General features: G+C 36.4%; 1 protein-coding gene across 2 annotated transcripts in view; it reads right to left on the bottom strand.

Annotated features, from left to right (window-relative positions):
* The window catches only part of ORC5 (origin recognition complex subunit 5), a 75,568-nt gene that overhangs the window by 33,046 nt on the left and 29,542 nt on the right, over positions 1 to 12,980 (bottom strand). The window contains exons 13-14 of one of the 2 annotated variants that reach the window (XM_075428937.1): positions 7,239 to 7,349; positions 2,615 to 5,569 (exon numbers count right to left, since the gene is read on the bottom strand). In XM_075428937.1, coding sequence (XP_075285052.1) covers positions 5,555 to 5,569; positions 7,239 to 7,349 — 126 coding nt within the window. In that variant the 3' untranslated portion in view covers positions 2,615 to 5,554. Of the gene's footprint in view, positions 1 to 2,614; positions 5,570 to 7,238; positions 7,350 to 12,980 lie in introns of those variants that run through there. The other variant, XM_075428936.1, reaches the window with a different exon arrangement.

Raw genomic sequence — 12,980 nt, 5'->3', positions numbered from 1 at the left:
CATCTAGTTCCATTGTTTTGTAAAAGTAAATTCTCCCCCTTGAAAGGAATTACAGCAGGACCATTCTGGGGATGACAATTCCCGTGGCCAGACTAGATTAAGCTGTGTAATTTTATGTGCTTTCGTCTGAAGCAAGAGGAGGACAGTGAAATGCAAACAGTCATTTGCAGATTAAATCAACAGGGCAGAAGCAGAGGTTGATGACATCCTCTCTTGTTGTTGAAGTCTAGAACTCAAGAAGTTATGAAAATACAGAAACACATGAGAGTATGTTTATATTGCAGAAACAAAATTTAAGCAAATCTACAAACACAACCAACTCCAAGAGACATTAACAATCATCTCACTTCTGAATGTTCACTACGTAGTACTCCGTAATTCAACATTTTAACAACATATAAAATAATTATTTGAATATATCAACATTTTTGTATACAACCATTTGAATCTCCACCTAATTTTGAGGTACTGTTGCTCTGTACTGCCTAATAGGTGTACAAAGCAAAGGAAGACACCCTCCAAATTCAGATGCGTGACACACTGTAATTATGTCCTGAATCAGCTTGTGATGTTATCTGTGAGATTAAAAACCTTTTTTTTTTTTAAACATTCAACAGGAAAACAAGAAATCTCACCACAACATAAACTTCAATCATGAAGTTCTGAATGCTAAGCTGATCTGAGAACAGGGTACAAATATATTCTACCAAAAAGTCATCCCACACACTTACGTAGCTAACGTTTGCTACAAAGTTCTCTATTACTTAAGGAAAACTTTTAGCACTGACTCTACCTGGTTATTCAGAAAAAAGACAAGCACAACACTTCTGAACTTTCACAGTAAAGATGAAGCAAAGAAAAGTGGTTTTAGAGAAGAAAAAACAGAATCAGCAGGAACTTTCATTTTTCCAGTATTTTGCCTGTTTTCAAAAAGACAAATGACAAAAAGAATAATTTACTTACGGGCATCTAACCAGTACAAAAGCGTGTCCTGTATTTTTCACACAGTCTAAAATAAAAACGGCTCCCACTCACGTTTGTTCTGCTTCATAGCAAGGCCTTCTAGGGAACAGCCTAGCACAATACACATTTTTGCCCAGATCTTTTTCTCTGGAAACTCATGTACCTGCTCATTTTTCAGTGTAGAACATTCTATTAGTGGTAAACACTCTAGTCAGGCCATATGTAAAATGTTCCCATGAGCAGTCCCCGCAATAGCAAGAAAAGCTGGAACACAATACTGGAACAGCTGATCTACCAAAAATGAGTCATTCTCATTCAGCCAAGAGTTGTCAAGTGTAGGATGGAAAACTTAGTATTTTCATACATTAACACAATCTGAGCTTGTAGAAGCAATTACAGTGTTTTCCATTTGAAAAAAACTGTTAAGTTGACAGTATTCCTTTTTATCAAAGTTGCTACATGAAAGGGATCTAACACAATGCACTAACAGAGTTAGTGCTATGATCGTGATGTGGGCATCTGGTGTCTAGAAAGGCTATGCCATAATAAAAGCAAATCCTTCGTCAAATAAGTAGACAACAAAACCAGACAATCAGAATTTTACCATAGTTGGCAATTTACAAAAAAAAAGGGTAGTTTAAATACCAAATTCTCATCTGAAAAACCAAGATATAAAGTATGCTTCCAACACAACAGGGACAAAGAAATCTTGCAGGTACATTGCCACATACTGTCCCAGTTTACAAATATAATACCAGCTACTCCTTAATCTATCCATGCAAGGCAGAAAAGAAAGCAACACAAAAAGAAAACAAACCTCTCAGATTTTTGCGCTCCAGGAAAGGACAATTTTTTTTTTTTAATTAAAGAAAAATACATTCCTCTGGCTCCCTCTAGCTGGAAGCATGTTATGTACACCAGTGTTTTTGTGTATTTCTAATAGACCCATGTCATATTGGCACTTAACACACTACTCAATGTCCTATATGCACACTTATTCTAACTTTAGATAAAAAGCTCTTGTTCTGTGGCCAACAATTTGCAATGCTGATTAATATCTTGCCAGATTGAAAAATTTTGTTAACCTTCATTCCAAATTCCTACACACTTATAACTACATTAGCTTTAGGAATTTGTGGTATTCTTAGTGCATCTACAAAAAGCATCTGAATTTCCCTATCAAACAGATAAGAAATGTCTAATAAATGAAGTGTACACTGTGATGTGCAAGATACCTGATGTGTCATCATATACCTAGAGATGACTAGCCTTTGCAGAAATGTGTTTCTGAACGCACTATAAATCAGAAGTGAATTACAGTTATACAACTATCTGAAAATATTCCCTGAATGAGTAACAGTAAAAGCAGACCTGATTCTGAATGTAAACAGAGACTAAACTTTTTTCAGATGACCTAACAGTCTCATTTTAATGCATTACAGCAAAAATGCAAACAGAACTGAAGTTACTGATCAGTCATCCATTCAGTAATTTTCAGCTACTAGTATATTCTGAAAAGTTAACAGACCTCTCTGCATAGATGTCTTTCCAAACATTCAGGGATGTATTAACAGGAATAAAACATGCAAAAACTATGCAAGACAAAAGGTTTAATTCCATTTTACCTAATAAAGATAACATTATAGCTCAAAAATACAAGTAGATGTAGTCAAAGCTCTTTATGAAAAGCATATTTCACAAGAAAGCAGAAGCCAGACAAGAAGTCTAGAAAATGTAAAATGGTTAGGAGAACTGAATTGATTTGAAGCAGCAACTGACAAATCATTTTGGTAGAGGAAAAAATATTGTTAATTCTGGCTTTGAAACCATAATGTAAACCTTAACTGTAACAACAAAAATACCTACTTGCTTATTGGTTGTGATATGAAATTAACAGCCCTTGACCCCTTCAATGAAAATTAGCTGATTTAATTTAAATCAGTGCTGATAATTCTTGCATGACGTTTTGTGCATAAATCCATTCATGTGTCCTATACTAAGGCATATTTTTTTATAAAGAGAATAATGTTATATTTCTGTCTAAATGTGGGAAACCTAAAATGAAATACTACTCCTCTACAAACCAGAACTGGGTAGACTCTCCGAACCTCTGCAAAGTGCCCTTGTGGTAGGCCTTATGAAGTTTCTTTGTATCCCTCCATTCTGTAATAATTGCACTTGGACACAATGCACATTTCATATGCTGCACAGTGGGTCCATGTGGACACACAAATCTTACTCCTCGTTGTTCCTTGAGCCTGAAAAAGCATCAATTGCTGTACCTAGGTAAGGAAACCCTATTATTTGTTGTCGTAAGATGCAGACTGCATACTCCATAGTTGCATTATTTTTAGCATTGTGTGAAAGTACATCTGCATTTTTTCACCATTAAAAATAATGTTTGCTCTTCTAAAATATTTCAGCCACATGCTCAACCTAGCCAAATATCCAACCAGAACATCAACTGTGCAAGTTCTGTCCCAGGCAAAGAATGTAACTGCCCAGTGGCAGTGCTAATATCATCTTTAATCTGTTAAAATTATTTCACAAAAGTGCATCTGAAGAAAAACATTCAAAGGTCTCATTCTCTGAAATGGCTGCAGAAATCTATAGTGCTTTAATCTCCATTATCTCTTGGTTTAAAAACAAAGCAAAAAAATTCAAACACATCAGTGACATGCTACAGTAACACATAATGTGTTAAAAAAACAGTATCACGACAAATTAGAAGTAAGAAAAACAGTGACTATGCTGGAGGGAAAGGAGCACTGGAAAATTCTCAAGTGAATATAGATCTATATTCACATATGTACTAACATCAGTAGTCTAAAAGAAAAGAAAAAATCTTACGTTAACTTTCTCTCAAACAATCTTCACTAGATGTGCGAAAATTTTATTTAAAAATAGCACAAAACCATGAGAAATTTCAACTTTTAAGGGGGTAACTGAAACAATTATAATTTGACTAAGTGGAAATCTGCATGTTTGGGGTTCCCCCCCTCCCCGTGCCACTCCCCTGTACTAGTTGGTGAGGAAAACCAAAATGAATGAGCCCATTTCTTTCTTATGTAACCCAATTACAGCAAGAAGTTACAGCAGGAAAAACAGCCTCATATCAATTGCAAAAATCATGCTTTTGAAAGGAACACATTAACTTTTTGTTTGAAAAAGTATGAGACCATTTTAAGGACTAATTATCACTAAAAGGCAAAAGTTAGATTAAGATGTAAATTTTAAGTTGAAATTCCATTTAGTAAAAATGAAACATTTTCAATAAAACCTAGCATTAAACAGAAAATTTAAATTTTGCTGCTTATTAGCACAGCAGTTTCATTTTTTTAAAAGCTAACCAGAATTTTCATCTGAATGGAAATTATCCACAGAAACAAGAAGCATTAAGAAATATCAAGAAATCAGCAACATGACAGATCCTCAAGCAGCTGCTAGTCCTTCTTGAATCTTGACTGAGATTCTTAATCAATTTTAAAGCAAAGTCATGCTATTTTCTGACAGTACATCGGGAGAATTATTAAGTATTTGTTTCATGTACAGCCTTTCAGTTTACAAATTAAAGAGTACATGAAATTAACATTGACTCAGTTAAGAACCCAAATATTTGATTTAAAACATTTTAAACTTCTGCTCAATTCAAGAATGATTTCCATGCTGTACACACAAACAAGAAAATAAAAGCTTGTGGTGTCTAACTGTAAAATGTATCAATACTGCTAAGGATAACCCAGCTTCTTGACATTTACTTTATTTGGAAAATATATTTACAGAATAATTAATGGCAAAAATCAGTGAAACGCAAATTGTTTTAAACTAATCAAGAATAAAACTGCCATTAAGTATTACGCCTAGATTAAACTACTTCCAAAATCAGTTTAAAATTACGTTGTATTTTATGTTAATTTACATGAGAAATTTCAACGATTTAAAATTACTATTTAATACAAAAACTGTTTTCATAATTAAAATATTTTAAAAATAAATTATAAAATTCTATTTTTCCATAAACAGATTTAATTTCAACTTGTTTGCCCTAACCTGGTTAAGGTTTAATAGAATATTTTTATATCTTCATAGCTTAATCTGCATATATTCTGAAAAATAAATTACAGCTATTCTTTGTTAACACTGCCATCTAGTGTACACTCTAAATTAGGATGAAGCATTTACTTGAATTTTCTCATTCTGCAATTTAGTCTAAGGGGGAATTACACTCCATGTACAAACTACGTTTTCAGTACTACTTAACTGCATTAGAATAATGGAATTTGTTCTCTCACTGGAACGCATGTTAAACATGCAGACATATTAATTTTGAAAATACACTGTAAAATTCTGTTATATAGTACATTCACATCTTAAGTATACCAAGATGATTTTGATATACAAAAAATAAAGAGAATATACAGCCAGCATCCTACACACAAATTATACTACATAGTGCTCCCAGTCTTTTATCATCATTCACTTTCACAGCTGCTGTGGACAGTCAGTTGTCCTGCTTCTTGCCTGTTCTTTCATCTTATGCCTTAAAGGTTGCATTCCGTCCATCTTAAAAATGATATTTTGTTGGGGAAGATCACAGTGACAGTGCCTTCAAAGGCGTGAAAAAAGAAAGGCAGAGAGAAAAGAGAGAGAGAAAAGAGAGAGAGGCTTAAAACAAGAAGTACCTATGTGGTGGATCATCAATAGATTTAAAGCACAAGCAAAACCAATCTGAATATTACTTGTATCTTATTTTCTTCTGAGTTTCTCTAACGGTCTCATAAGACTCCTTTTCTTACTGAACTTAACCTAGATCAATCATTGTTGATAAACTAACAACATTAAACAAGACAACTGGCTTTTGCCTCAGTATTCTGATTTCAGCTTCAACACTTCATGTCTTAAATAAAAAAAACACGCTACCTAGAGCAAAACACAAACCCAGCACCCTCCACGGAAAGGGATGTGACCAATATCTTGACTGACAGACTTGATCAACAGACTTCACAGTACAGTGAATTGAAGAATCAACACAACATTCATACAAAAGCAATTATCTCAAGCTACATCCAACACTAGCCAGAAACAAAAAGTGATTAGATATAGCTGGCCAAATATATGCATTTTTATGAACACTAAGGTCCCTGTGTTCTTTGTTTACTCCAAAGTTGCTCTAAGTAACTACAAGGCTGCAGCCATCACCCAAAGGCTGGTCAGAAACTGCCTGCTTCAACAACCTTTGGTGTCCCTCCATATAGCTTTTGTCCATGGGAAACTTCACATAGCTTTGAAATACAGAGTTAGGGTTCCTTCCGTAAGCACAACGAAGTCCTGAGGTACCGTGTGATGACATAAGAAAGGCAAGAAACACATACAGGATGCATGAGCGTGTCTAAACTTGATTTTTTCAGCTGCCTACTGACCACCTCTGAAAGTCAATCCATTGACTCTCATGGGGGTGCAGACTGTAAGCTGAAAAATGTTTCCTAGAACTTTGCATGAACACAGACATTTAAATACTCCTTGGTTAAATTTGAGAGCTAATAAGGAAAGGTAGAAAATATTTCTGTAAGTAAAAGTTCAACACAACTGGAAAGCAGGAAAGAAATGGAGATCTTCTGAGGTGGACATGAAAGATCTAAGAATCAAGCTGACAACAGAAACTATCTTTACTTACACAGAACAGGCATTTAAATTTGACAAACCCAGAAGTCTAGAGAAAACTCTAGATTTACTTAATTCCACTCAACTCTATAGTCATGCTGCCATCTAGTGAACGGGATACTGACTCTGATCTGTAAGATTTTTAGAAATTGGTCCCAATGAAAAACATTACCCCTAAGACACAAATCTCAGAGCAAACATCTTTCACCTGAAAATATCTCATTCTTTCCTCTGCTCCTTTTTCACCTCTACATTTTTGTAACATGCATTACAAGGTGACTAATTTTAGCCACAGGACAGTGAACATTTATATACTTAACTTGAAATGCAAACAGCTTAACAGACTTCAGTGAGAAGTCAAGCAACTAATGAACACAGATCACAGTCCAGGATCAGGAAAAACTCAGATATTGGAAGGTTTTAGACCATTTCACAGATACATTCTTGAATTCATAGCTAGTAATACAGATAAATATTATTCTGAGCCTTCAACTTAAAATTACCGTTGTGGTTGTTTTCTCATTTAATTAGAATGATGACTTACAAGAAACAACATAAAATCTTTTCAAAAAGTCCAGACAGTAAAAAGGAAACAAAAGTAAGTACACACTCACCTGGGAAAATATATTTGCAGTTGGAGCAACTCTGTTGTCCACAATACTATATAATATTGCTAACAATCTGTCCAGGGGAAATGGCTTTGGCCCAAGGAGGTGATTGCTGGTCTGCAACAGAAACAAAGAGTTTTCAACCCAATAGATCTCTCCCGGAGTACGACAAGATGTTATTCTCAGTCTCTGGGGAGGCACTATAATTCACAGTAGTCTTTCATACAGCCTACTTACATATTATTGAAAACACTGAATACATGTTTATTGATCAAGATAGAGATAGAGACCTAGAGCTTTATTTAACCTGGCAAGAGTTCAAACTGCACAACAGATGGGAACATTTTCAAGCTATAACAGAGGATCTGATGCTAAATTTCCTGTAACTGGATTTACAGATTTACTTGTCCTACTAAATTACCTTGCCCAATCTGAGGATTAAAGAGGAAATACAACATTTTATGGCATTCTGAAGGTGAAAATAGTTTTCTTTACAGTTTATCAACATTAATACATGTTAGGCTTCTTAAAAGCACACATAATTTCTAGCTAGCAAAAAGAAAATTTAAAGGTTTAGATTTATTCTGTTGTCTACAGTGAGTCTATAATCCACAATCACCAAGAACTGCATATAACAGAACAGTAATTTTTACAAATCTATAAAACCATTAAACAACTTTTACATATATTTCTGTGCTTTGCTTACTTCAGACACACACTTTACTAGCATTTACATTCTGAAAAAGCACATGAAGAGAAGATTCTACTCAAGAATCAGTGTATCCACTCTCTTTGAATTATTTCAGCCAAAGCCTTGTCTCGAACTCTGATAAAGAGGTGCAAAAACACAATAAGAGTTCTTCATCCTAAATGCCATACTAAACTAAATCGACGGATTCAGAAACAGACCTAGTCAAGGGAGCCAGAAGAACCCACTGGCAGATGCCCAGGAGCCAGTCGGTAGATCACTCTCTAAGTAGCCTGAGAAGGTCCCCTCTGAACAGCGCAGGAGCTTTGCTGGCCGCTGTACTCACAGACACCCACATTTACCTGTCTTAACCTGCAAACTGAACAGGGCCATGCAGATGACTAAGGGATTGGAGCACCTCACATACAAGGAGAGGCTGAGAGCACTACAATTGTTTAACCTGGAAAAAAGATGGCCTGGAGGGATTTCATCAAAATACCTGATGGGGAAGCTAAAGACGATTGAGGCAGGATCTTGTCAGCAGTATCCAGTGAAAGGACAGGAGGCAAAGAGGACAAACTGGAATTCAGGAAACCATATTTAAACGTAAGAAAAAAAGAACTTTTTTACCCTGAGGCTGGTTAAACACTGCAATTTCTTGCCCAGGCAGGTTGTGGAGTCTCCAGCCTTGGAGATACTCAGAACTCAACTGGGCATGGTCCTGAGGAACCTGCTCTAGGTGCATCTGCTTGAGTAGGGGGGTTGGACTAGACCAGAGCTCCCTGTCCACCTCGGCTTTTCTGTGAATTTAACTTTCTAAACCCTATTTAAAAAAAAAAAAAAAAAAATCTATCAACTATCTCTGGAGGAATAAAATGTATTAACTTGTCATTTTTTTCCAACAAAATTGTTGACTAGTTTATAATTTTGGCTGATTTTCATTTTTTAGTTTCTGTTTTCTCTTTTGCTTCCTTTATACCACAATGAAAATGTTGACACCAACACCAAGGAAAACATTTTTTATCAGGGAATTAGAAATGAGAACACTTCAACCTACCATTTTACACAAGAAACACCTTTACTACTATATTTCTACTTTCTTAAAATACACTTAATCATAGGATAATTCTGGCTGGAAGGGACCTTTAGAGGTCTCTAGTCAAACCCCTCCTGCTCAGAGCAGAGTCAGTTGGGTCAGGCCAGGTTGCTCAGGACTTTACCAATCCAGTCTTGGAAACCTCCAAGGACAGAGACTGCACCACCTCTCTGTGAAACCAGTGTCACTGCCTGACTGCCCTCATAATTAAAAAGGTTTTCCTTATACCCAGTACAAACCTCTCATTTCAGCTTACACTCATTGTTCCTCACCCCCTCACCATCCACCACTGTATTGTATAGTCTTGATGATCTCCTTGCATGTACAGGACAGGCTGCTTTTAGGCCTCCCCCCTTCTCCAGCTTGAACAACAGCAGTTCCCTCAGCCTCTCCTCGCCGGGCAAGCGCTCCAGCCCCTGACTGTTTCGATGTCTCTCTGCTGAGCTTGCTTTGTTTTATTGATGTGTGGCTTGTACTGGAGGGGGGCAAAACTGGACCAAGCATTCAAGACACAGCCCAAAGAGTACTGAGTGTGAGGGCCCAGAGTGCATCTACTTCCCATGAGTTTAACTGGCTAAAATAAAGTTCAGTGGGCTGAGCCCAAGGTCAGCTCCTTCGCTGGTAAGAGCTACGGCATAAAGAGCTACCTGCCAGCTACAGACAAACTGTGTTAGCAGAACACAGCACATTCACTCAGCTTTGCATTTACAGAGCTATTCTGTCTCTTACCCTTCTTTTGCAACATACAGATCATCTTCACATCTCAGCTGATGCCGACAGACATTTTAGGCATTACAGGCTATTGTTTGCAGCAACACTAAATTCAATTGGAAACACAGAAATTATGAGTCCCTGATTTTTCAGTGTTGGATATTTTTCAAATAACCAGTTTCACAAAAAGGAGAAGCACAGTTCATAGGGCAGAACTGGGTAGTATTACAACTCAGGCAGCATTGTTAGGACTACAGAGATTTGTTTATGCCCGGGACTGTCAAAAGTTCTGATGAGGGAAATACTTTTCCTTTTAAGTTTGTATTTCAGTTTCTCCTTTGACATCCAGCTTCTTTTTTTGTAGCGTACACTGATTTACTCTCACTAGCAGAGCAGTGAGGATTAAAGAGGAATTTCAAAAGAAAGTTTGTTTCAAAATGCTTCTGGGAAAGGACACCTCTCAAACATACCACCAGCACCTCTGTGGCGCTAGTCAGTAGTAAAACACAACCACTCGTTTCTTCAGCAAAACAAAAAGGTATTTCCAATACATGTTTTAGCTTTTCAAATCGAGGAGGTGACCCCAGAGCTACCGCTTGGCTAACAAAGCAAGCAGTGTGAAAAGTATTTTAAACGTAGTCAAAACTTCAGCACAGCGCCCTCACTCAGAATGGAGGCATTGTATAAGTTATGAACTAAACAGTCTTCTGCCCTTCTGCTTCTAAACATGCCAGTTCTGTGAAGCATAGTCTTTATTATCAACATCAAAAGTCAACAACATACAGTAATTAAAATGTGTACCTGCCAAGCAGCTAGCAAGTACAATTAGCATGTAGTAATCTCTGAATTGTGTTCAGTATAGTTACTTCACAAGCCTTTTGTTCTTAATATTATCAGCTCTCTACTTAGACAGAATACTGTTGTGGACTTTCAAATTATTTGACAGAAATGCTTTCTTCTGGAAAAGCCAAAAGAGTTAATTCAAGTAGAGTGCAACTTCTTGAAGAAGCATTTCATTTTTATGTCTTTAGCAGAAATAAATTCCTGGAAGAAGAGGAATAGTTTAGACATTCCTCCAAACAGAACATAGAAAAGAGTAAGATTTGTAAAAATCTTCTGCAAGGAGCTAAGGCAGAATAGCACATAGAACAGCATTTATAAAAATCCAAGGGGCCCCTCATGTCCCTTCAAGACAGAGATACCTTCCACATTCAGAAAACCTCTTCAGTAGGTTTTATAGCTATTAACTGTGTCCTCTATCTCCTTTAAACCTTTGGCAATACACTTCTCTAATAGTTCAAAAAGATTTTCCCCAGCTGATGCTACCTGTGCTCACGCTTTTCAGCTATGTTCTCAGTTTCATGTTCTCACTGTTTAACCGGCCTAAGTCTTTCACTGTTCCACAACTGCAAGCCACATATTCAGACTTCAAAACTTCATGAAAAACAATGTAAGAATCAAAAGTGTTCTTTAAAGAGTAAAGCCTTAACCCAAACTAAATTACCTGCACAAAAGGGAGAAAGTTCTTAACCTCCGCTGGCTGAATTTTCAACCTTTTTAGCATATACTTAAAGATAAAACTTTACTTCTCACTTTTTTTAGCAGAAAGCATTTCTGAGCTTCCCTGGTTGCTATATGAATGAAGCATCTTCAGTTCTAAGATAGAAATTCTGATACAAAACAAACTCTAGACTCAAGTTGAAGCGGAGATACCAGACAAAACTCTTTTCCAATTAAAAGCACCCTAACACATTCGATCTTCTGATGCACTGACATCTGAAAAAGCATACTGCTGCAAAAGTAGCTTCACCAGGAAGATCTCTCACTTGTCACTAAATTGCAAAAACATTGTTCCAGGGCAATCATGCAAAGAAACCCAACAAATTCTGCTGTTACCAGCAACAGGACAATTAAAAGAATGATAAAGTCATTCCCCCCCCCCCTTCACAATATTTATTTTTTTCTAATAGAACAAAAACTGGCTTGTGGACTGAACAGAGTTAAGAATCAAGAAACAGATTTTTAGCCTGGCTATAACTAAACTTTAAAGAAAGAATTTATTTCATCTAATGTTAGCTTCCTGCCAAGTATGTATGTACAGCCAAACTAGTTTCCTAAGTTCCCATTATAGCCAGCAGAAATCTAATCAATACAGTTTATGGTGCAATTCATCTGACTGAATGCAGAAACTACTTCAGCATGAGACGAATCACACCCTACACTCCAATGACTGCATCGACTAGCTCTGCACTGTCTATAAAAAGATACGAGCTTAGATGCAGGCACCCACTTGGAGTTAGGTGAATCTGATCTGTAAATCAGCCTTTAGACAAGCTTCTCTGAGGGAAGGTATATTGACATAGGCCGTCACACCAATGGAAGCAAATGAGCCTTTATTTATAACACTAGATGTGTAATCCTTTATATTTCAGTTCCCTCACTGCAGAATCATAGTACCAAAATATACAAGTTTACATCTGGGTGACTGTATCTCTGTGCAAATATTTAAGGCTACAGTACAGTAAAAGGAACATAGGTCTGGAAGATCCTCTTAGGACCTGCAGTCCTGTTCCCCACTATCACAGCTACCATGCCTCCAAAGCTTTCAAAACCAGACTGTGCTCTGACCTACAAGTTTCAGTTTCTGGCATCAATACTTAAAGGTTCCTTACTTGTAAACTATAAAGCAACACATAAGCAGAGAACCAGGGCTCTGTAACTGGAAGCAAATGTACTCTTGAAATGCCACAAAGTTCCCATCAACCCCTAAGACACACTCCCATTTCTTGCATACAATCAGAGTTTAATGTAACACAGTCAACTCAAAAGGATATTTTGTTAACTATATTTGATTTACTAGAATTAAAAAGTTTTAATTCTCTTTCTCTTCAAAGTAACACTAATTTTTAATACAAAAAAGAGGTGCAAAAATTAGATAATTCGCAGTCTTAGAAGTCTTTCCCAATTATCCAAGTTACTTGTTACAGTTGGACAACAGACCAAGCTTCGTTAACTGCACACATGTCTAATTATGCTTTCTGAATATCAGTTCAGTGCTCAGGCTGTAGGGCAAATGTACAGTCTACAAAATTAGAATTAATATTATTAAAGTAAAAAAAGCAACTGAAATCTTACTTATCTTTTTGACCATTAATTTTGTTTACATTATACTGTTTATATTTGTTACCCTCATTTACAGTTCTTTCCTTAGTATCTCCTTCTGTTCTGCTTTTGTACCTACTCAGTAGCATTT

Source organism: Opisthocomus hoazin, chromosome 8 (genome assembly GCF_030867145.1).
Source record: "Opisthocomus hoazin isolate bOpiHoa1 chromosome 8, bOpiHoa1.hap1, whole genome shotgun sequence".
Classification (NCBI taxonomy): domain Eukaryota; kingdom Metazoa; phylum Chordata; class Aves; order Opisthocomiformes; family Opisthocomidae; genus Opisthocomus; species Opisthocomus hoazin.
The sequence above is the reverse complement of the archived record's forward strand: the minus strand, read 5'-3'. Positions and strand labels throughout refer to the sequence as shown.